This window comes from Panthera onca, chromosome B4 (assembly GCF_046562875.1).
Source record: "Panthera onca isolate mPanOnc1 chromosome B4, mPanOnc1 haplotype 2, whole genome shotgun sequence".
NCBI lineage: Eukaryota > Metazoa > Chordata > Mammalia > Carnivora > Felidae > Panthera > Panthera onca.
The window spans coordinates 82,506,102-82,529,791 of NC_138345.1; the positions used below are offsets into that span (position 1 = coordinate 82,506,102).

General features: G+C 45.3%; 2 protein-coding genes across 5 annotated transcripts; one reads left to right on the forward strand and one right to left on the reverse strand.

The window, feature by feature from the left end:
- Nucleotides 1–2,835: 2,835 nt before the first annotated feature.
- On the forward strand, nucleotides 2,836–5,588 carry SPRYD4 (SPRY domain containing 4). The gene is made up of 3 exons (XM_060657263.3): nucleotides 2,836–3,041; nucleotides 3,472–3,792; nucleotides 4,112–5,588. Exons 2-3 carry the CDS (start codon nucleotides 3,708–3,710, stop codon nucleotides 4,648–4,650), a joined length of 624 nt encoding a protein of 207 aa, XP_060513246.1. The 5' UTR covers nucleotides 2,836–3,041; nucleotides 3,472–3,707; the 3' UTR covers nucleotides 4,651–5,588.
- A 95-nt stretch (nucleotides 5,589–5,683) lies between these two features.
- On the reverse strand, nucleotides 5,684–20,180 carry GLS2 (glutaminase 2). Of its 4 annotated transcripts, XM_060657262.2 has the most exons (19): nucleotides 19,741–19,853; nucleotides 19,498–19,594; nucleotides 14,441–14,540; nucleotides 13,911–14,032; nucleotides 13,169–13,298; nucleotides 12,581–12,660; nucleotides 12,331–12,494; nucleotides 12,048–12,106; nucleotides 10,729–10,761; nucleotides 10,390–10,448; nucleotides 9,598–9,664; nucleotides 9,395–9,445; nucleotides 8,997–9,173; nucleotides 8,190–8,321; nucleotides 7,984–8,076; nucleotides 7,753–7,814; nucleotides 6,975–7,051; nucleotides 6,489–6,552; nucleotides 5,684–6,355 (listed from the first exon to the last, which is right to left on the reverse strand). In XM_060657262.2, the coding sequence occupies exons 3-19, from the start codon at nucleotides 14,519–14,521 to the stop codon at nucleotides 6,199–6,201; spliced, it is 1,608 nt and encodes a 535-aa protein (XP_060513245.1). In that variant the 5' UTR covers nucleotides 14,522–14,540; nucleotides 19,498–19,594; nucleotides 19,741–19,853; the 3' UTR covers nucleotides 5,684–6,198. The 4 variants fall into 4 exon arrangements, with proteins under 4 accessions (XP_060513245.1, XP_060513242.1, XP_060513243.1 ...); XM_060657259.2 differs by lacking the exon at nucleotides 19,498–19,594 and having other exon boundaries at nucleotides 19,741–20,176; XM_060657260.3 differs by lacking the exon at nucleotides 19,741–19,853 and having other exon boundaries at nucleotides 19,498–19,733.
- Between the last annotated feature and the right edge of the window lie 3,510 nt (nucleotides 20,181–23,690).

Consider the following 23,690-nt stretch of genomic DNA (forward strand, 5'->3'; position numbering starts at 1 on the left):
ATATATCTAACCTGCTGACCTAACAGGATTGTATCAGGATCAAATGAGATATACCCTGGCAATATACACATTAAGTTAGCTGCCTTAAAATGTAAATGAACTGATTCATGAATTAATCAGATATATACATAATTTATGATTATCAAGTATTGAACATCCTCTCTGGCAATTACAATGTGGGTGAATCGAGATACGGTCCTGAGGGGTTGGGTGAACTTCCATCTCTCCATCTACCATGTGGAATCTCTATCCCAGCCCCATATTCAGAATGCCAATTCAGCATGTAACCCAGCTCCATTGTGTGGACAGTTTCATAGGACAAAGGCCCCAGCATAGCACACGCCAGCCTAGCAGCCCCTTTGGCTAGCTCCTGAGGGCCCCCCTTCTCTCTCTTTCTCTGGTTATGCTTTGCTGACTGCTGACTCCTGGCAAAGTCCAGAACAATCACCAAGCTCTGTGCATCATCCCTCTCCCATCCATAGTTAAGGGCTCCAATTAGCACTTGGATCAGGTGAGAGCTCCCACATATTAGAAATGGGCTAATTCAAGAAACAGAATGAAAATAGACTGAAACATCCTGTACTTGGCTCCTTCTCCCCTTCTTTTCCTAGGGAGTCAGATACAACTCTAAGCCAGGGAGACCAGTGCTCACTATGGTTAGGTTCTGTTCTAAGTACTTAATAGTATATGTGTTATCTCACGTACTGGTTTTCCCTAGGACTGCACAGTTTATTCCCTACTTATTCTATTGACATCCTATCTTTGGATGACTTCACCTATGTCTGCTCTCCCTCAAAAATTATTTTTTTAATTAAAAAATTTTTTTTCAAAGTTTATTTTGAGAGAGAGAGAGAGAGAGAGAGAGAGAGAGAGAGAGAGAGAATGCCCACAAGCTGGGGAGGGGCAGAGAGAAGGAGAGAACAGAATCCCAAGCAGGCTCCACATCATCCATGCAGAGCCTGATGCAGGGCTTGAACTCATGACCTAGCCGAAATCAAGAGCTGGATGCTTAACTAACTGTGCTACCCAGGCACCCCTCTCCCTCAAAATTTATATCTATATATTTACAGAAAATTTTCACCTGCGTGTCCTATGGACACCTCAAATACAGCCTGTCTGAAACAGAATGGATTATCTTCCCCCCATTCAAACATGCTTTTCTTCTGTATCCAATCATTAAATCAGAAACCTATGAATCAGCTTTGATTCCTTCCCCTATCCTCCCATTTTCACCTAACCAGTCACCACCAGAACTCTACCAATTCTATCTTTTAGATGACTTTTTTTTTTTAATGTTTATTTACTTTTGAGACAGAGAGAGACAGAGCATGAACGGGGGAGGGTCAGAGAGAGAGGGAGACACAGAATCTGAAGCAGGCTCCAGGCTCTGAGCTGTCAGCACAGAGCCCGATGCAGGGCTCGAACTCACTGACCGTGAGATCATGACCTGAGCTGAAGTCGGACGCTTAACCGACTGAGCCACCCAGGTGCCCCGCTATCTTTTAGGTGACTTAACCCACACCATGTCCCACCTGAGAACTCTATATCCTGTTTGACCCTGTTTCTGGTCTCATCCCCTCTCCAATTCATTCTCTATGTTGCTGTCAGCTTTATCTTTATAAAAACACCTGTAATTTGTCATTTCCCTGGGTCCCTTCAACAGCTCCTGAACATCTGAAGGACATTACTATGGGGAGCCTGGGTAGCTCAGTCAGTTAAGTATTTGAGGTTAAGCGTCTGACTCTTAATTCTGGCTCAGGTCATGATCTTACAGTTCCTGAGATCAAGCCCTGAGTCAGGCTCTGCACTGCCAGTGCAGTTGGAATTGCAGTTGGGATTCTTTCTCTCCCTTTCTCTCAAAATAAATAAATAAACATCAAATTAAAATACATTACTATAAATATAGGACTCCTCATCATTTACCCTCAACTTTCCCAACTGTTCTCCATATCTCTGCAGCATGAGGCCCTGGCAATTTTGTGCTTCTTGTGGCTTCTCACATACTTCATTCTGTTTCATTACCCAGTGCTTTAGCAGAAGCTGTTCCCTACACCTTGAATGTCTTTTCCCCTTTCATATGTCAAGTGAAACCCTATCATTTCTTAATTATTATGCATGGAAACGTTAAGAATTAATTACTTGTACATTAGCAACGAGGTAGGTAAATCATCTCAATGATGAAGGTGAGTTTTTATCAGATAGATGGTCAGTCTGTGAAAGTAAAATAATACAACACATGACAGGCAAGAAGCTATTTCCTCAGCAGGGAATAAAGTAACAGAGGCGTATCTAAGTGACAGTGTGAGAAATCTGCAATGATTGCTTCAGCTCTCACACCTAGGATGGAAACAAAGGAGAAAAGCTACAGAAACAGAACTCAGGAACTTTCTTCTCATTACCCCCAAAATACAAAGTACTGAGAGAGCAGGACTTTTCAGAAGGAATGCTCTCCTCCATGCCTTCGCTCCTAGGCTTAGGAGGAATATAAACCGCTCTTCTCAGACACCTTAGGCAGGATGTGTGAAGGCTGGACCAGGCTGACCCCTGGTGGAGAGAATGAACCAGTCATTGCACTCCAAGAATGTGATCGCAACACTTTCTCCCTTTATTCTCGTTCATTTACTAATTCAAAAACAACAGTACTTACCCTGTGTTTAGGGTAAAACCGAGGCCTTAGGTCACAGAGAACAAAGGGCTTAATCGCCATTCCTAAGAATTCTTAAGAAACCATTCTTAATTCCCATTCTTAAGAATCTAATGGGTGAGATAAGTAGCTGCCCCTTTAAATGTTCCCTTCTCGGCAGCCCTAGGGAGAGTGGGAGTCGTTAGGCGGCTAATGCAGTAAGTAGTCCAGGGGAGAAATGTGATGGGGATTGAACGACCATCAGATATATGTGAGGGAGACAAAGAAATCCAAGGGCTTCCAGGTTTCTGGCTTGGGCAACTGGTTGGTTATGGGTTGCAGTTCACAGGGTCAGGGAACCTACGCGGACTGGGTCAGGGAACCTACGCGGAGGAGGAATGGTGTGTAAGAAGACAAAGTAAGTTTTAGACACGTTAAGTTTGAGGTCACGGGAGGGATGGGAGTGGGCTACATCCAGGTAGAAATCTCTAATAGGTTGTTGGATATACAAATGGGATATACAAATCAGGAAAGAAATACGGGGTAGGGATTTAAAGTCCTTCTCCAGTAACTCTGAACATATAAAAACCAACGTTTACAGTATTTACACATTATTATAAAACAGCCTGCTACTTAACCTAGTGGTTATTTGTCAAGTTGTATTCTAGGTTATGCTCTCGTTTAATTTTTGTCAAGGTCTAAAGGGTTATTTTTTACAAATGAGAACACTTAAGGATCAGATTAAGTGATTTGCCCAAGGTCACATAGAGGAGCTAGGTTTGAATCCGATTACTATTTAATTCTAAAATCTATACTTTTTGACGTCTTGCTACACCGTCTTTCTAAAGGTCCTACTTGGTAAAAACGTGAGCAGCACTGCCGGGAAAAAACCGAAATAAACCGTACCAAGCGCATGCGGACCAAGAATACATTTCATTAAGATGGCGGCTCCCCTGCTGGACGCAGGCTCCCTTACGTCATCACACTGCGCGGCCGCCTTTCGCGCACCACGTCGGAAAGTAGCAGGCGGGCAGATGGCCCGGTCCCAGGCCAGAGGGCGTGCCCTATTCATCCCTGGCGCAAGATGGCGCTGCCTTTTGCACGTTCCCTGTTCTTGTGCCGCTGGGGAGCTAAACGATTGGGGGTAGCCGTCGCGGAAGCCCGCAGAGGTAGGATTATCTCTTTTACTCTCTTTTATCTCCAAAATGGTTTCCGTTATTCCCGAGAGTCCCCTTGGGTCATTTACCCTCCCTGATCTGCTTTCGTCTTGAGAGTCCAAACCCGGGACACAATCTGGCTTTTTTTTTTTTTTTTATTCCGAGGCTTTTCCAGCCTGAAAGCCCATATTGAAGCGCCTCACTCTTGCCCGCGTGACATTTTTTCTGTTTCCTCGTGAGCGCATGACTGTTTCAGATCGTAATACGTATATATCACTAGATTTAGGGGTTTAGCCCTCGTCATCATCTAATCTCTTTGCTCTGCTCACAGGCATCAGTTTCAAACTGGAAGAAAAAACCGCCCACAGCAGCCTGGCGCTCTTCAGAGGTGACACAGGTGTCAAGTATGGCATAGTAGGATTGGAGCCCACCAAGTTGGCCCTGAATGTGGAGCGCTTCCGGGAATGGGCCGTAGTGCTGGCAGACACAGCAGTCACCAGTGGCAGGCACTACTGGGAAGTGACAGTGAAGCGCTCCCACCAATTCCGAATAGGAGTGGCAGATGTGGATATGTCCCGGGATAGCTGCATCGGTGTTGACGATCGTTCCTGGGTGTTCACGTATGCCCAGCGCAAGTGGCACACCATGTTGGCCAACGAAAAAGCCCCTATTGAGGGCATGGGGCAGCCAGAGAAGGTGGGGCTGTTGCTGGAGTATGAGGCCCAAAAGCTGAGCCTGGTGGATGTGAGCAGGGTCGCTGTGGTCCACACGCTACAGACAGATTTCCGAGGTCCAGTGGTACCTGCCTTTGCCCTATGGGATGGAGAGCTGCTGACCCACTCAGGGCTTGAAGTGCCTAAAGGCCTCTAGTATGTGTTTCATTGGAGTGCCCAATCATGCTCTTCCTTGGGTAGCCTCCTGGTGAAACTGTCTGAAGCCTTTTAATTTTGCCGCTAAGCAACCTCCAACTCCCGCAATTCAGTGTTAGGCCCTCTGTGCAATATCTTAGTCTTTTTCCTTTCCCCTACCCTGTGAAAACTAGGCACACAGCCACCCTCTCCCCTCCCCCAATCTACTGCCAGTTTCCTAGGCTACCCTGAGTGTACTTAATGTGACTGGCTTCCTTCGGTCCCTCTGCCTCCCTGTGCCCAGACCTCAGACTGCATTCAGTCCTGGGGTCTTAGCTTTCAACTTTGAATTTATTCATCACTGTGATACCTCTGCCTCCCTTTGCCCCCATGTGATTCCCCCCTTCCCCCACCTTGGGGCTCTACAGAATCTCTCCAGAGTAAATCCTTTCTACCTCTGGCTGGAGGAGTGGTACAATGACTTGGCCCTTTCCCTGTAGCACATACAGAGTCGACTCTGGCTCCCCAGGAAGTTCTTTACTGTCTCTGAATGAAACAGAGCCCTTCTTTCCTAGTACCTCAGTGCCAGACTCTCAGCCCCACACTGCTGCAGCTATCACCACCCAGAGTCCATCTGCCTTAATCTGCACATCCCTGACATCTGGTCAATCCATTTTAATCATTGGGCCAGTTACAACCATGATTAAAGGAGACAAGATACTTGTGCCACAGTTGGAACTTCCAGAGGGAGGTGGGAGGCCTGAGGTCTTGCACAATCCCTTTTTGAGCCTGCTCAGACCCATGCCCTCACTATTACCACCCACTCTCCCCTCCACCCCCTCCAGCAGTTGCTGTATCCTAGCAACTCTAGGATACAGTTAACCTAGAGTAGTATTTAGGGTCGACGAAAACATGGTGGGATGAGTATGTACGTGAAATATGTATTGTTTGGGCTCTGTCTGACCTTGTGGTTCCCTCTTATTCTACCTTTATGATGGTGACGCAGCTGGATGCCCCTGTGGGAGAGAGAGAAGGACTGGGCTTAACAATTATAATTTGTGTAATTAAAGTTTATTTGAGCACAAAATACTTTCTCTGTCTAAAAAATTAGCAGTAGCAGCAGTACTTCCTGGCTAAGGAGGGCAGACCTCTCCAGACTATTAAAGTCTGGTGCATAGCTGTCCCACTTCCTTTGTGGATACATACCTGTACATGGTGGCTAGGGCCCCTTTACCAGAGCATCTCTGTCTCTCTCATGATGCTTTTTAAAGAAAGGGAGAGGGGATCTGGGTGAAGACCTGGGATGATTTTGAGTGGGCTAAACCATTAGGCTGTACCTCAAAGAAAGTCAGTCTCCATGGATTGCTCTACTGCATGGGTCCACCAAGGCACTTCTCTATACTCTGTCTGCCAAGGGAATGGGGTATTTTCACTCTCACAGAAAGCAGTAGCCTAAGTCTTGGTCCCCACTGAAGCAGTGCGGCTCTCCATAGCATGTTTGGTGGTTATGGGTTAAGTGTGTGGCCAGTCATGCTATTTCTTGAGCAGGTACTGTATGTGCACCCCATGCTCACACCATGCTCTCTAAGTTCTCCTTGGACAGGGCCTCAGCCGCTGCTTCGGCCTGAGTCTCAGATGGTGTATAGGAGTCCTGGTAATCCTGAAGCAGTTTCACCACCTCCAGGTGGTTGAACTGCACAGCATCATCCAAGGGAATGTTGCCCCACCTGAAAGGAACAAAGCCCATGATCAGGCAAAGAAGACATTGAGAACGCTATGGTTAAATAGTGACTGTGGTGGCTGGAGGGCAGTGGGAGAAAAGCTGCTGCCCAGCCCTCCTTTTACCTTAATCCTACTCACCTGTCCTTAACAAAAGGATTCACTTTGCAAGCCTCAATCAGGAATTTAACAACTTCGATGTGTCCTAGGAATATGGGCAGAAGGAAAATGAGATGGCACAGATCCTGAACCTTTTGGTGTTAACATTAGTATAGACTTTTGGCAGCTGGAGTCTGAACCAAAATGGGAAAGGCCTCTTCCCATTTTGCTCCCTGAAGCACCCAATAATAGTTGGCCTGCAAACTGCAGGGCATCTGGACAAAACCAGTTCCTTCCCTTGTAACCTTAAGGGCATATTCGATAGGGATTACTCTTGTTAGAAAAGAAAGGCTCTTAGGGGGTGCCTGGCTGGCTCAGTCAGTAGAATATGCAACTCTTGATCTCAAGGTTGTGAGTTTAGGCCCATGTTGGGAGTAGTTTACTTTAAAAAAAATAAAAAATAAAAAAAAAAAAAATATATATATATAAAAAGAAAAGGTCTTCCCCTTTTATTTAACTTTTAGATACCTTCAGCTGCAGCAACATGCAGGGCTGTGCGGGAGTCATAATCTTTCTGTTCCATGTCCATGGCTGACAAGGCAAACCTGAGGGTGGTGGAAAATAGCTAGAGTTACCCAGATCAGCCTAGAATCACTAGTGTCTTTTCTGAAGTGGGGTCAGACTGGATGGATTCCAGAAAAAGTAAAACAGAGCTTATGGTAAGATCTGTAGACTCTGAGTAATCATGTTCTATAACCAGATGAGACTGTTACTCCCGAATCAGACGGGTGTGATGCTTCCAGAAACATCACTGCCTACATGTTTGCTGATGTTGGTGATCTACTTGAGGCAAGGTCCTTAATTACTTCCTAGGATTCTGCTCTTAACACCCAGGTTAATCCTAACAGTGACTACTGTTAATTAAATTCTTATCACATGGCAGTCACTGTACTTAAAATAATCTCCTTAAAAATTTTTTTCTTTAGTGTTTTTATTTTTGAGAGAGACAGAGCATAAACGGGGGAGGGGCAGAGAGAGGGAGACACAATCTGAAGCAGGCTCCAGGCTCCGAGCTGTCAGCACAGGGCCTGATGCGGGGCTTGAATTCACAAACTGCAAGATCATGACCTGAATGGAAGTCGGATACTTAACTGACTGAGCCACCCAAGTGCCCCTAAAATAATCTCATTTAAATGCAATCTGTGCTATTTTATCTGGCTCTAAAGCTGAAGCACTTAACTATTTTGCTGTGTTGACTCCTAATGAGATCTCTGACCAGGAGTATTTTAGTGTGTTTATTTAGTACCTTCGAAGAGCTGAGACATCTCCACTATAGGCAGCAAATAATAGGTTCACCACAGTCTTGTTCTGGAAAACAAATTATACCCACCTTAGATTAACTGTGACTTTGAGCTCACCCATGCCCAGCTCTGCCCTGTGACCGTTCTACAAAGATGCTTAGCCAAGGGTATTGCTAAAGCATTATGGAATGTTATATTCTGAAATATTCTTATAAGCCACCTTGGGTTTTCCTTACCCGAACTTCTCCCCCTTCACGCCGTGGGTCTAACTTCCGAGCACAGTGCCTCAGGTTGTCGTAGTTGTGGAAATTGAAGAGAGACACCAACTTCTAGAATCATAAGCCAAAGAGATTGTTTACTTACTCCCTGCACTTCGTAGAAGCTCAAAATTGTTTCATTTACTCATTCAAAAACATTAAGTCCTACATGCAAAGTAACTCACCTGGCAGAAGCTGATGCCCCTGTGGCTGTTCCCTAGCTTGTCCAGTGGAGGTGACAGACACATCATTCCCATGACATTGGGTACTACTAGGAGGATGGCTCCTGACACAGCTGACTTGGCTGGCAGGCCCACCTTGGGGACAAAGTTGAAACTGAGGATAAGCTAGAGGTGCCCCCAGGTCCAGATGAATAAGTTAGTCTATCCCAAATGACTGCATAGGCAAAGCCACATCCATCTCAATCTTTTGGCTTGTTAATTAGCTTCTTTTCTTACTAATCTCCTGCCCTCTCTCCCTTAAATTAATGGCTTCAGTAAGGAAATATTTGTTGAGTGTCTATGCTGTGCCTGATGCTGCCCTAGAACTAGGACAGTATCATTTGACTTCATTCTGGTGGTAGGAGATACATCATCAACAGAGAAAAATAACCACAGCTTGTGGGAAAACACAGGAGAAATGAAGTAGGGTGCAGGGATAGAGAATGAAGTGGGAGGGGGGCCTACTGGAGACAGGATGGTCAGAAAAGCCTCTCTGAGGAAGTGGCATCTAAACTGAGACCTAGAGAAGTGCCAGGCACGTGAAGAGCAGCAGAAGAGTGGCTTAGAAGCTGCAGCATCATGTATTGATGTGTTTGAGGGATTTGGTGTGTTTGACAAACTCCCCTAAGGATTCTCAGCCTAACTGCCTGGCTGCAAGCTACTGAATGATAGGCGGGAACAAGCTTCCATCCTCAACTTTGAGAGACTCCGTGTCCTCATGTCTCGGCTCTGGACTGGTGGCAAATGGATGGCAGGGCCAGCAGCACTCACATGGAAGGCAAACTGGCCTGAGAAGTCGTACATGCCGCAGGAGTGCATGAGGCTGAGGGTGTTGCGCACTGCTTCAGCGCTCAGCACGCTCTCTCCTGTGATGGGGCAGATCCCGCCATTGGCCAGGGTGGCTGCCATGACACTGCCTGACTCACAGGTCACCTCCACGGAGCACAGCTATGGAGACAAGGCAGAGGTGAGGGTGCAGTGTGGATGTGAACACTGTGCTCTTGGGTCTAGAGCAATGTTCTGGGCATCCTGATCTTTCAAAAAGTTCCCCTGGTGTTTCTGAAGGACACCAGAACCACTGAAAAGGAGCATCCCTCTTGTGGGTGAGAGGAAGGATGGCAGTCTGTCCTGTTCCTTTGGCCCGGAGCTAAACAGAAGTGTTTCCTCACCTGGAAATAGAGATCAAGGGCAGCCATCATGTCCACCCCCTTAGGAAAGCACTGTAAGAAAGAAGAAGGGAGAGCATTTCTTTTCAGGCCATCAGCAGATCCTGTCACATTGCCAGGATCTCAAGCAAAGTCCCCAGCCCCAGTTGCCCTTCCACCAGCTGCAGAATTCCCGGGGACTTTCTATACCGGCCTCTCCCAATTACCTTCTTTTCCTTTAGATAGTAGCCAATGGCATAATTCCGATCCCCTGTTTCCTTCTCTGACTGGAATCTGAAGCAAACACTGAATTTAGTACTTGATGTTTGAGGGTGGGTGTAAGGAGAGGGGAAAAATACCTTCCTTGAGAGAGATAGAACTAGATCACACATGTCAAACTAAAGCAGCCCCTGTATAAATTCTCACAGTAATACTGGAGGAAACTTCTGACCCTGAGGAAACACTGGGCAAAACTTTATTGTAAAGCATAAAAAAACAAACCAAACCCAAAATGGGTCATCTAGTTTGGGAAAACTGATGAGCATTTTAGCCGTGAGGGACTCGTCAAGAAAGGGTTTAAGAATAAGCCCTCATACTGCCTCTCTTAAGTACTAAGTAGAAATGGAGGGATGCCTGGGTGGCTCAGTTGGTTAAGTGTCAGACTCTTGATTTTGGCTGAGGTCATGATCTCATGGTTCATGGATTCAAGCCCCACGTCTGGCTCTGTGCTGACAGTGCAGAGCCTGCCTGGATTCTCTCTCTCTTCTCTGCCCCTCTCCTGTTCACGCTTGCGCACACACGCACCCTCTCAAAATAAAAACTTAAAAAAAGAAATGGAACAAGTTTTTTTTACAAAGTAAACATGTCAATGAAGGGACTCTGAGGAAGCTATGTGGCCAAAATTCCCCTGGATTTCTTGCTCTTAAGATTTATCACCACCCCCACCTTCTCTATCACACACATGCACACACAAACACACCCCACAATGTATTCATCCAATCCTATGAACAGAGACTTACGTAGCATTGCTGAAACCCATGTATTCGTTCCCAGCCATTTTGTTCAGATACTGTAACACCTAAAAGAGAAAAAGGAGCATGGAAGGCACCACATGAAAGAGAACCTCTACTAAACACACACTAGCCTGCCTAACTTTTTTGAACTCAGTCCTTATCATAGCAGGGACTCAAGAGGCTTTTTCCCTCTGAGGCCACAGATCCCCACACCTCTGGAAATAAAGCTTCTAGTATGGGCTGGTGCATTATCAAAGTGGGGTTAGAGCCACGCACTGGGACACTTGGAAAGGATAACATGCCATCAAGAAAAGCAGCCAGGAGCTGAGTAGCAAGGGAACTTACAAAATCAAACTTCTCTGCTTTGTTACAGTCCATCTGCAGAGAGAGAGAGAGAGAGAGAGAGAGAGAGATCAGCATTCCAAGCCTAGGAGGATGACAGGAGTGCCAGGAGGACCTAGTGGAGTTAATGTCTTAGACTGGTTTTGCTAGTGACTTTTTTTTTTTTTTTTACAACTGAGTCTTTTTGTATACCTGCATATCATATCCAATGATCTTAAAAACCAAGCCATTTAGATTTTAGTATCAAGTAATGAGTACAAATAACCTCACCCCATCTGTGAGTTTTACCCATCCCTGAGCCTCACTTCCATTTCCATTCTCAATCCCAGCCCTCATCTGACTCTCACTTTCCTTCTCCTGATTCCAGTCCTGTCCCCAAGCCCCATTCCTATTCCTGATCCCCATCCTCATCCCTTATGGCCCAAGCTAGAACCATACTCTATCCCTATCCCTGACTCCCATAGCTATCTCCAACTGGAGTGACAGGAATGGGATCAGGAGGGGTGTTGCATTTAATACTCAATTACATCAATTATATTGATAACTGAAATAAAGCTGAAGATTTTAGCCGAGTGTCAGGTCCAATAGGCCCACTTAGATGGGAATGGAATGAGGCAGGTGCCAGTTACAGGGCTGTAGACAGAGCTATCCCGGGGCAAGGGGAGAGCCTGAGCCTGGTCTGGTCTCCCATTCCACCCCCACCACACTCCATTGCTTCCTGTACATGTCAACTATAGTGTCAACACCATAGGGACTCTGACACCTGAGTCCCAGGGGGGAGGGTTCCTAACACCACCTTCCCCAGGAGGGGCTGTGATTGGCTCTGGAGTGTTGCGGCCCACACTGTTCTCAGGTTCTTGCTCAAGCCCTGGGAGACCTACAGCTGACAGACCAGCCTGATACCCTTGCTCAAGGCCAACTCAGTTTCAGGTGACGTGAATAGCTGCCCTGGCCTGGCCATTCACCCTTCTTTCTGTGTCCCTCACCCAGAAGTGGCCAATCAGTACCCAACGGTGCTGTCCTCCCCCTGTGTCTGGCATTTGGCCCTTGGTCCTAGGCAGGGGTCAAGACCTGAAGACCTGCTCACTTCTCTAAGGGCCAGGAAGCTCTGGGCTCCAGACTCAGGGTTGGGGGCAGAGGTACAGCTCCTTTTACTAACATCTTCGACATATGTGGGTCCTTGCTGTGCCCTCACTACTTCCTGGGGACCCTCATAGGAACCAAGGCCCAGCAGTCTCCTGGAGAACTGGGCAGATATGTGGGATATAGGAACAAGGGGGTTTAGAGAACAGTACCTTCCAGATGGCTAGGATGGCACTGACCTTGATCAGGGAGCTCACAACAATGGCACCAGCATTGACCATGGGGTTATGGGGGATTCCTGGAGAAATACAAACCACCCAGAGTTTTATTAGCTGCTGAGCAAAGCCTCCTTTACAGCCAGCCCACTCTGCAGGCTAGACAAGAAAAATTTCTTTGCTGGGGAGGATGAAATGACAGAGCTAATCAGCAAAGTCAGAGAAATAAACAAACAAGGCTGGAGGGATAGGTGGGAATAAGAAGAGGGACATCTATGAGTCTGGCCTGAGCCCTGGTAGTGCTCACCTTCCTCATTGAGAGAGAGCTTGTTGTAACGTAGGCCACTGGGCTCCTTGCCCACAAACTTGTGCACGTAGTCAGTGCCTAGGGTGCTTATGGAGATGGCATAGGTGAGGGGCTTCACACAAGACTGCAGGCAGAAGGGGATCTTTGTGTGGCCCACGGAGTGCCTGGGGGCAGATAGGTGCCATGAAAGGGATCAGTCTATGTTCTGCACCCGTGCTCTGCCTCCCCTTCCTCTCACCCAGCATCTTACCGCTGACCATCCACAGTGCACAGGGAGACACCCCACAGGTCTGGATTGGATTTGGCCAGCTGAGGGATGTAGGCCGCCACCTGGGCATGAGTGGGGAGACAAAACAGACAGAATGGAGATATGGATGTAGAGGGGGAACAGAGATAATCAGAGTCAGGATAAAGGTGAAAATTCTGTCTTCTGAAGGGCAATAGGGTTCCCTCCTGCCTGTTGTTCTCGGGGACACCCAAGCCTTAAGTCCAAGAAGGCCTTAGCTTTCTGTAGCTCTATTCCTATAGAGATGGCAGTAAAGCCTACGGAAAGTAAAAAGAGGAAAATTCTGGGTTTTGGTTCTCAGGCTCAATTACCCTATAGGTCTCTTTCAAAGTTTGATTGAATCCTTTATGCCACTTGTCCCCTAAGAAACTTCAGATTCCTTCACCTGCTCTAGAAATCACATGTATAGAAATACATAAAGCATTTGTCCCCATTTTTAGAGGTTCTGCTTCTTATCTCTCATCCATGGATTCCCAGCCCCAAGAAATTTCCAAGAAGCAAGGTATATCTGGCCCAGAGCCCTTGCCCCTCCCTTAGTCCCCTGGCCCTCACTTTGCCTCCAGTGAGCTCTTTGGCATCCTCAAAGATGCGATCCACATGGCTCGTGAACTCCTCAAAATCAGGAATGACAAACTTCTTTCGGAATGCCTGGGTCAGGAGCACAATGTTGCTGCTCACACACCTGGATCCCAGACACGATTGGGTTAGGGGGCTGGAGAGATGCAGCTGTGACTCACTCTGGAGCCATGGAAGTTGGGAATAAAGAAGGCGTGAGTGGTCATGAGGTTTGGGACCAACAGCTCTATAACCTTTGGCATGTCACTTTATCTTTCTGGGTCTTAAGTTTCTTTTGCCCCTAAAATGAGGGGTTGTTGTAATGATGTGGAAAGATACCCCAAGACAGTGTCTTGGGATATAAGAAAAAAATACCCATATAATATGTATAGTGGGCCATCTTTATATTTTAAGAATCCTAAGTCATATAAGTATATTTATATATATTCCTGTATGTATGTAAATGCATAGGACGTTATCTAGAAGATACCCACTAATCTGTTAACAATGTTTACTTCTGGGAAAGGGGACTGGGATTGGGGAGAGAGGGAAAGGAGAACATGTATTTCTATATTGTTTGAACTTATTATAATGAGTATATGCATGTTCATATGTTACTTGTGTAATAAGTAATAAAATGAAGGGTCAAACTATCCAATCCCCAAGAGCCCTCCCTGCCATTATAGTCTATGTCCACATCAGTTTTGAGAGTGGGTGCCCTTGTTTCTGGGGCCCTCACTTTTGGAAGAGATCTCGGTCCAAGAGGCCACCACTGCTGGACTCTCGAACCATGCGGCGCATCTGGCTCATGCAGTCCCGAAGCCGGGGATCTGATGTCTGCAGTCCAGTGGCCTTCAGTGCCTTTAGGGGAAAGAAGAAGCCTGGTAAGGTCAACTACAAGGACAGCAATGCAATCCTAATATTCTTTCCCAATGGATAACAACTAGCTCAATCCCAACTACTGTAATAGGTGGAACAAATGGGTTTGCAGACTAAGAAAGGAGAGAATTGTGCAGCTATGGAGACTGATAAAGGTTTCCTGCCCTTTTTTATCAAGGAAGCTGGTTCCTGAACCCTTGGGGTCAAAGTCTCAAACCAAGAAGAATGGCTGAGTCAGAGGGTTTCATCTTCCTACCCTGGTCCAGAGACTGGATTGCCTTATGAATCTAGACATCTACTACCATATTGCTACCATGGCCCGTTAGCCATCCCCCCACTTCCCAGAGATCCTGAAGATTCAGTGTTCTGAGCAGGTAGAGAGGAACTTACAGTAGTGAACTTGTGGATAGGGATTCGTTCCTGTCCCTCAGCAATAGTGTAGAAGAGCAGATCACCCAGGCGCGACAGCATGCCACTCTCTGATGAATCACTGTTTGGGGGCAGAGATAGGGGAGGAGGATAGGAACGTGAGAACTGCTCCCTGCTTCTCCTCCTAGAACATGGCCTTATAAGTAGATAGGTGTCCTCACTCTATGCCTCCTCCCTGAACCAGCTGATCCAGCCCTATAATTCCAACTTTCACATCTGTCCTGAGAAGTCAAATCTTACTGTCTAGATTTCTTTTGTTCCTAACCTTCAGACCTTTATTTCTAGCTGCTTTCTAGACATTTCCATTTCTAGATGTCCCATAGGGCACTGCCAAACTCAAAATGTCCAAGTGTCCAAATGTCATTTCCCCTCCCTCCCTCTGCTCCTCTTCTGTGCTTCCCATTTGGGTTAATAGCCGTATCACTCACCCAGGTGCCAACCCAGAAATGTGGAATCATTTGGATAATTCCCATACCTTACATCCATGTTCAGTTGGTAACCCACACTATGTCTCTCAAATCCACCCTGTTTTCTTCCTTTGTGCCAGCACGGCACAGTATAAAGAACAAGAGTTTGCCCCTTAATAGCTGTGTGACCTTAATATAGATAGGAAATCAGGTTATTTAATAATGCTGAACATGCTTCCTCATCTGTAAAATAAGGGTAGTAATGTCTGCTTTACATGGATGAAGTAGGCTTAATTAACAAAACATTTAGTGGAAAATGGTCTTTTATAAAGTAAATGCTCAGTAAACCATGCTTCATCATCAGCTCCATATTGTCTGTTCCCTAACTGCTATCACCCTCCCTTGACTTCCAACCCATCTTCCACAATGTGCCAGTTAACTTTCTAAAAGTCAAATATCACTTCTCTACTCAAAAACCTTTGATAGCTCTCCAGTGCCTACACATAAGTTATTTCTTGGTATGGCATTCAAGGCTCTTAAAACCTACCAACATTCTTTTTCTATTCTCCACCATGTCCCAACACTTCAGTTACGCCAGATAACAGGTAGGTCCTTGTGGACCAGATATGGTTAGGCTTCCTGGCCTTTGCTTATGCTGCAGCTTCTGCATGGAATTACCTTTTTATCCCTTCACTTGGAAAAGTCCTGCTCATCCTTCAAGGTCCAGATCAAATGTTACTAATTCTATAAAGGCTTCCTCAAACCTCCCAATATTGTTTATGCTGCTGGTATGACACAACACACCATCTTACTGACAGAAGACTCCCTTGCTCCACTGTTAGAGGTGTGTGTGTGTGTGTGTGTGTGTGTGTGTGTGTGTGTGTGTGTGTTTAGCATCAACATTCTTTATTTTTATTAAATTAGAAGTACAGGAGTGCCTGGGTGGCTCAGTTGGTTAAGCATCCGACTCTTGATCTTAGCTCGGGTCTTTATCTCAGGGTTACGAGTTCAAGCCCCATGTTGGGCTCTACGCCCAGCATGGAGCCTATAAAAAAAAAAAAAAAGAAGTACATTGGAAAATCGTAAACAGGTATGATAATATTTTGGATTACAGATTAAATTCAAAATAAAAAGATGTAGGGGTACCTGGGTGGCTCACTGGTTAAGTGTCCAACTTTGGCTCAGGTCATGATCTCACAGTTCATGAGTTTGAGCCCCACGTGGGTCTCTCTGCTGTCAGTGAGGAGCCTGCTTCAGATCCTCTCTCCCCTTCTCTCTGCCCTTGCCCCACCCTCATGCACTCTCTTTCTCAAAAAAAAAATAAATAAATAAAATAAAATAAAATAAAATAAAATAAAATAAAATAAAAATAAAGTGATGTAAAATTTTTTAAAAATATTTTAAGTAGTCTCTACACCCAACGTGGGGCTCGAACTCACAACCTCAAGATCAAGAGGTGCATGCTCCACTGACTGAGCCAACCAGGTGCCCCAAGATGTAAAAATTTCTAATTCCAATTTTTCTGATTTGAAATTAGAAAACACCTTTAAAAAAAAATCTCCTACCCCCCCTTACCCATTTTGCACATCCTACCATCCCCTCCCTCCAGGTCTTTGTGTTTTGGATACCTATGTCTTCCTAACATTGAGCGAAGTCCCTAGCCCACAGTGGGTCTTCAATAAAGAATTACCAAGTTACGTTTCTAGGAAGGTCCCTATTGCCCAAAATATCTCTCTTGCTGGCTTATAATGCTTAACATTCCAGGTATTAAAAACTTCTTGGTCTTCAAGAGTTCTATTAATATGTTAACAGATTTAGAGAAATTATTTTATCAGATCATTCCAAATATGACAGCTATTTGAGATTAAGACCCTTTAATCTCTTTGATCCAACAATTTGACTTCCAGGTATTTATCTCGTAAGTGTACTTACATACCTACAAAATAACATATTCCCATTTATTGCATTGTTAGTAATAGTAGTACTAGAAACAATGTAAATGTGCATCAACAGGGAACTGCTTAAATTATGGTACATTCATGTAATGGAATATTATGCAGTATAAAAAAGAAGAGATGAGAGAATTCTTTAAGTACTGATATGGAATGATCCCTAACATGTCATATTAACTAAAATAAGCCATCTGTAAAACAGTGTTCATAGTATGGTACTATTTATGTTTAAAAGGAAAAAGTATATTTGCCTTTACAAGCACAAAATATTTCTGGAAGGATATAAATGAAACTTGTTAAAAAATAAAAAGAAACCTGTAAGCCTGATTTACCTTCCTCTAGGGTGATGAAGCAAGTGCTGGGCAAAAGGAGTGGGAGGGATACTTCCCACTATATATCTTTTTGCATATTTTGAGCCATATGAATATGTATATATTATTTATTGAATATGGACATATTATCTATTGAAACAAGGCATTAAAACATTAAAAGTCTCTCAAGAAGCTTGGCATAGACCAGGCATGTATGTGTTTAGGGTCAGGGGTCAGAAAGAATACCAGGAGAGGGGTGTTTTCTTGTTTCTGAGGAAATCCAACTGTCACAATGAGGCTAGTGCCTATAAGGAGGACAGAGTCCATCTGGTGATAGAAGGGAGGAGGAAAAAGCTATATGAGGAATAACGCAAGAAGGAAATTATGTAGGAACATTTAGAGGGCAAGTCTCTGTGCCTGGAAGCTGAGGGAAGACAGGAAATAATGCCATACCACTGAAGTATAACAAGCCTTAAGAAAATTGCAAACCCTTTGGCCCAGATAAGGATTGATTTATGATATAATGTTGAGGGGCGAAAAAGCAAGGTGCAGAACAATGTGTATACCATGATACCATTTTCATAAAAAAGAAAGGAAAAAAATATCAACATGTATTTGCTGATATATGCATACAATATCTTTAGAAGGTTACACAAGATATCGATGACAGGTGTCCCTGGGGAGCAAAATTTCCTAGGAATTTACTCTAAGAAATAATTGAACTGGTTCACAAGAATATGTAGTAACCAGATTGAAGACTGGTTAAATAAATTATGATACCTCACACAATGGAATCTTAAAATGGCTAAATAGCAGCCACTAAAATGACAATAATATCACACACATACACATTCAATGGTATTAAAAGCTGTTTATAAATGAAAAAGGTTACCAAGGAATATGAAGACTGTAATCCTATTTTTGTTAAAATTTTATATATACATATATAGGGTATGTATGGATATACATCACAACATTAATGGTTACCTCTAATTTGGGATCTTTATTTTCTTCTTGATACTCTATCTTATTTTTCTTTTATAATCAGGAATAACAAAGCTAAATATTAAAAAAACAAACAAGAACCTGAATACCAGGGCATTTTTTCTGCCTTCCTTCTCCCCCACCCCCCAAACACAAGAAACCCTCCCCATCATGGTGTCACAGTCCAGAGCCAATCCCCCTCCAGTGCTCTCAATTCCTTTTGCTCAAGGGAGAACCAGATCAAGGCTCCTACTAAGAATTCCCTGGGAGCAAAGGCAGCCATAGGCAGGAGGATCAAGGCTCCCCAAACACTTCCATCACCAGACACCACTGGGTAAGGAAGTATGTGTAGAAGGAACCAGGGATACTACTTGCTTCCCAGGAGGTTTAAAGGTGAGGGAGATTAAGGCTTTGCTCTGTCCCACCATTTCTCCCATGGTGATTATTTGGGGAAAGTTGGAATGGAGAGTAGAATGAGACAGAGAGAGGGCTTATTCTTTAAAATTTAAATGTTCCATGTTTCCTTGAGAAGCAGCTGATGGAAAAGGACAGCCTAATAATTAATGATAAATAAATCATACCTTACTGGTCTGTTACCTGTCAGGACAGGAGCTCCAGTGGTGGTGAGGCAGTGCTGTGTCTATCTGGCTACTTTAATTATGATATGCATGTCTTTCTGAATGTCATCAGTACATGTCAATGACAGGAGAGATGGTCCATTTTCTGTTTCTGCTATGATAGTGCAGGGACTACTTGGACAGTGTCTATGTTGGCTGCTGGAAAGGACAAAATTCCCTGCTCAGCTCCGTCTGTGTCTCGGAGAAAAGAGGCTCAGCCACCAAGTTCTCCTGGGTGGAGGAGAGAGGTGCAGCCTCTGGGGCAGAATAATAAATAGCCCAAGGGATGAGAACCCTTCAAATCAGGGAGCCTGAGCAGCACAAATAACGGCTGACTGGTTCTGGTTTGGGAAATCTGAGCCTTATAATTTTTTACCCAATTATAACGATTTTCCTCATTTAACAACCAACTGGAAAACCACCCTCATTCTACAGATTAGGAGCCCCGATAACGCACACATCCAACACATATGCAAACGACACACCACGTACCTGCGCACTAATACACGCGCATCACACATTACACGCTGAGGACATGCCAAAACACAGACACACCATACAGATGGCCAGACACAAGTACTCCAAGACTCGAGGAGGAGGCTGTTCCATACCCACTCATCCCCTAAAATACATCCGAGGACCTAGGAGAGGGAAGGTGAGGATGCGCGGTGCGCACACGGCCCTGCACTCAGACACGTGCACCAACCAACACGCCGCGCTTGTCTGCGTTCCCAGTTAAGTACGCACCTTGGACAGGCACCATCCCGAGGACCGACCTGCCCAAACGCCCTCCCGGGCGGACGGCATGTTACCGCCCGAGCGCGGCGGACCCAAAACCCCAGATCTAAAAGAAAAGGCATCGCAGGCTAGTGAGCGAGAAGAGAAGGGGAGATGAGGTGCGCTCTCGGGGTAAGGGTACTCCGAGCTGGCGACAACGACAGTGGGAGTGGGAGCGAGCCTGTTCCCCTGCCCCTGTCCCGCAAGCCTTACTGATCCCGGTGCTGCGGCTGGTGGCTGTGCGGCGTCTCTCTGCCCAGCGCCGCGGCCTCACTGAGGTGGTGCCGGACGCCCCCGCCAAGAAGAGGGCTCCGGCTCAGGTGACCCCAGCCTCCCAGCCAGCAGTGACTGCCGGCCCCGCTCAGCGCATTCTGCAGAGCCCTCATAGAGCGCATCCCCCCAGCGCGCCGCCCGCTCTGCCCGAGCGACCTAGGAGTCTGAGCCGTGGCTGGAGGGAGGGGCGGAGGAATCGCGAACGCCGCGAGGTGGAAGGAGCTCTATGTTGGAGTGCGGCGTTCGGGCTGTGGAGGGGAGGAGGGGCCCAGTGGGTGGGGTTGGAGCAGGAGGAGGGGCCCTAAATGTCTCCGGGTCTCTAAATGTCTCCGGCCCCTGCCAGGTGCACTCAAGCCCCACCTAGAGAGGGGATGGGCGAGGAGTGCAAAGTATCTAAGGAGAGAAAGCTGCGGAGGATATTTAGCGGGTGGAACCAGAGAGCCGTGCCCGAAGTTGGGATGGACAATGCCCAGGTCCAATCATTGGGGAAGCAAAGACCTTGGGGGCGGAGAAAAGATGAAGTTACCCAATTGAGAGCAAGGCAGTGGGTCGTCCGCAAAAGCCTTGCGGATTCTTTAGTGCCTCGACACCCTGCGGCAGCCTGGCGTACAGAGGTTGAGGGCGGGAAAGCCGAGGCTTGGCGATTTGCGAAGCTCCCGGAGGACGCGGTGGCTTCAGAACCATGGAATTCTCGGAGAGAGAGGAGAGCGGTACCTCTCTGCACTCAGATAAGAGTGAGCCCTTTTCAAGAGGCCACCTAGTGACCTTCAACATTCCAAGGCCGGAACAGGCCACGGTAACCCGCCGCGTAGACCGGCACGGAGGTCCAATGAACGCGTGGTCTCCGGCACGCGGTATTGGTGAGTGAGGAGTCAGATGGCCGGAAAATACCCTGACCAGAAACAGCCCCTGGGCACTTTAGGGAGTTCCTGAGGTGGTGAAGAGGTCAACCTGGTGGTTATTAGATTGCCTACGTTCACGTGCTATCTCTACCAATTATTTGGTGGCTGTATAGGGCTTGCCTGTTCTCGATAGAGCCTTTATACATTTTATAAGCCGTTAAGTGCTCCCAAAATTTTAGTTATTTGAACTACCACACCCTGTATTCCTCACGTAAAAGAAGTGATATAGAAAAGTAGTGGGTTTTTTTCCTAAAGATTTTATTTTTGAGTAATCCCTGCATTCAACATGGAGCTCGAACTTAAAGCCCCAAGATCAAGATTCACACGCTCCACAGACTGAGCCGACCAGGCGCCCCTAGGAGACGAATTTTGAAAGCTAAACACATTCAGGAATTTTATCATTTGCAATTAGGAAAACACTCGTCTGTATCTTCACAGTGCCTAACATAGTATCTATATTGAGTAGAAACTCATGTAAATATTAGGTATCATCTAATGCTTGTGGTGTGCCAGCTATTTTATATAGTCCATCTCTCCCTCTTACCAGAGACCTACAAAGTAGTTATTATTAGTCCCATTTTGAAGATGAGGAAACTAAGACTCGGAAATAGGGCTTCTTTGAATAAGGTAACCCAGTTGTTATCTAATACCAGAGCTAAGAATAGGACTCAAATCTCTGACTACAAGGCTTTCTCCATCAATGCAGCTCTTCCCAAAATTAACTGTTGACTCAAATTATCTCAGGAAATGACACCATCCCTAAAGGAAGCATTTTATGTGGAAGCATTATGATACAGTACTGGGAGTTGTCTAAGGTTGGCTGTATCACAAACTATCACCTTTTTTTTTTTAAAGATTTTAATTTTTTTGTTTGTTTTTTAAGTAATCTCTACTCCCAATGTGGGGGTTCTATCTTACAACCCCGAGATCAAAAGTTGCACACTCTACCGTCACTTTACAGTTTTGGATTAGCATGAACATCAGGTGTAACTGTGGGAGACAAAATATCAAAACCATATTCTGGTGTGTTTTGTTTTGTGAAAAGGCAGTTCTCCTTTGCGTTGGTTAGGGCTGGAGGATTTATTTGGTTTGAAACCAGATAGAGTGACTTTTGTTTTTGTTTTTCCCTCCTGCAGTCATTCCCTATCTGCCCTGTCTCACCTATTCAGACTCTCTCTAATTGAGGAACCCAGGCTTGCCCTGGGCTGCCTCCTGCATGGCTTCGTCCATGACTTTAAGAAAGTTCTAGTAGTATAAACTAGAGCTAACATTAGTTTTTCCAAATGTAACAGGCTAATCTTATCCTTGTTTGACTCAGGAATGTTATTTCTTTGAAGCTTTTTAAGCCATCGAGAGAAAGGTACCATATGTTAGGGATTTCTAAACATTACCTAGAAGTCATTTGCTTCCTTTTATTTCCTACCCCTGCTTTTATGAATTAGCCTTAATTGTAATCAGTGAGCGATGAGTTCCCCACTCTTCTTTCTTTCCAGTTGTCTCTGATAAGAGGAACTGGTTGGTCAGTGAATAAAATCTGCCTGTAGAAGGGGAGGTTCTTTGCTTGGAGAACTAGCCCCTAGCTGCCCTTTGACTTTTGCAGTGACTCTTCTTCCACTACAATATTGCTGCCTTTGCATGAGGAAGGAGCATGAACGAGTGAGTTGGGAGGCTCACAGTTTTGTGTAAAGTATAAAATATTCAAGAAGAACAAGCTTGTCATCCCAGGTAATTAAAGCTTGGCAGTGTCCGGTCCTTTTTTTGTTTGTTTCAAATTTGAAAAGGACCCACCTAGTTAAATCTGTGCAAAAGTATTAGACAACTGTGACATGGCCAGCTAGAAATGAGTTTTTAATAAGTTAAAGAAATCTCTGTCATGTCTAATAGTAGGTTTTTAGGTCAGCCCTGGTTGTGCCAGAGTTTTGTGGTATATGAGGGAGGATTGGTCTTAATGATTTTGAAACCTAAATCAGAAAAGCTAAATCCTCTGGGACAAAATTGGAAACTTGGTGTTTAAGAAATGCTTATTATGATTTAGAGATTCTCATTTGTTCTCTTTAGATTGTAGCTAGAATGTTGATTAGTGCAAGTGACAGATTATTTCACCTTAAGTTTTTTTTCATTAATTTTTGTTCTGCTAATGTTACTATTGGTGCACATGCCTTCCTGCCTTCGTTTCTCCATTTGCAAAAGATAATCTTGTATAATTATATAAGTACTAGGAGCTCTGACATAGTCATCTTCCATTCATTCAGTGAGTATTTATTCATTGGCCTATGGTGTGCCAGGCCTGGATCTAGGGAATCCAGAAATTAAGCAAAAACACCAGTTTCTGACTATTGGAAGAAATGAGAACGCAGTGTTTAAAATTAAGAAAAATGCCAAGACGAGAGATGTAGAAGGAAGTATAAACAAGAGGCCCCTGGGGCCCCTGGGTGGCTCAGTTGGTTAAGTGTCCAACTTTGGCTGAGGTCATGATCTCATGGTTTGTGAGTTCAAGCCCCACATCGAATTTTCTGCTGTAAGTGTGGAGCTTGCTTGGGATCCTCTGCCCGCCCCCCTCTCTCTCCCTCCCTCCCTCACTCTCTCTCAAAAATAAATAAACATTAAAAAAAGGGGGGAGGCACCTAACCAGGGTCAGGTAAAAGGTAGCTGAGATAAAGGGGAAGGAACCTCAAGAAATGTTGGGTGATGGGAGCCAACTCTTAAAGGATGAGAAGTGTTTCCCTGGATGGAGATGAGGAAAAAGGTATTCTAGACAGAGCTCTTCCATAACATAGCATGAGAGGAACATTTGAGGGACTCTAGGTCAGTTGGTTGGAGTGAAAGTTTGGTTGGGTGTGAGAATGTGTGGATCAGTGAAGTTGAGTATATAGGTGGGGTCTCATCATAAACCGTAAGTATGTATGTACGTATCTGAGTAGGCTCCATGCCCAACATGGGGCTTGAAGGATCTCCTCTATTGACTGAGCCAGCCAGGCACCCCTGCAT

What these genes read in the sequence shown, in the direction of transcription:
- SPRYD4 (XM_060657263.3), top strand. Translation starts at nt 3,708, where the DNA reads ATGGCGCTGCCTTTTGCACGTTCCCTGTTCTTGTGCCGCTGGGGAGCT. An exon ending in CGTCGCGGAAGCCCGCAGAG is followed by an intron (nt 3,793 to 4,111) that starts GTAGGATTATCT and finishes CTCTGCTCACAG; the next exon opens with GCATCAGTTTCAAACTGGAA.
- GLS2 (XM_060657259.2), bottom strand. Translation starts at nt 19,922, where the DNA reads ATGCGCTCTATGAGGGCTCTGCAGAATGCGCTGAGCGGGGCCGGCAGT. An exon ending in CCCTTGATCTCTATTTCCAG is followed by an intron (nt 9,174 to 9,394) that starts GTGAGGAAACAC and finishes TTGTCTCCATAG; the next exon opens with CTGTGCTCCGTGGAGGTGAC. An exon ending in CAGGCCAGTTTGCCTTCCAT is followed by an intron (nt 8,322 to 8,996) that starts GTGAGTGCTGCT and finishes TTTGTCCCCAAG; the next exon opens with GTGGGCCTGCCAGCCAAGTC.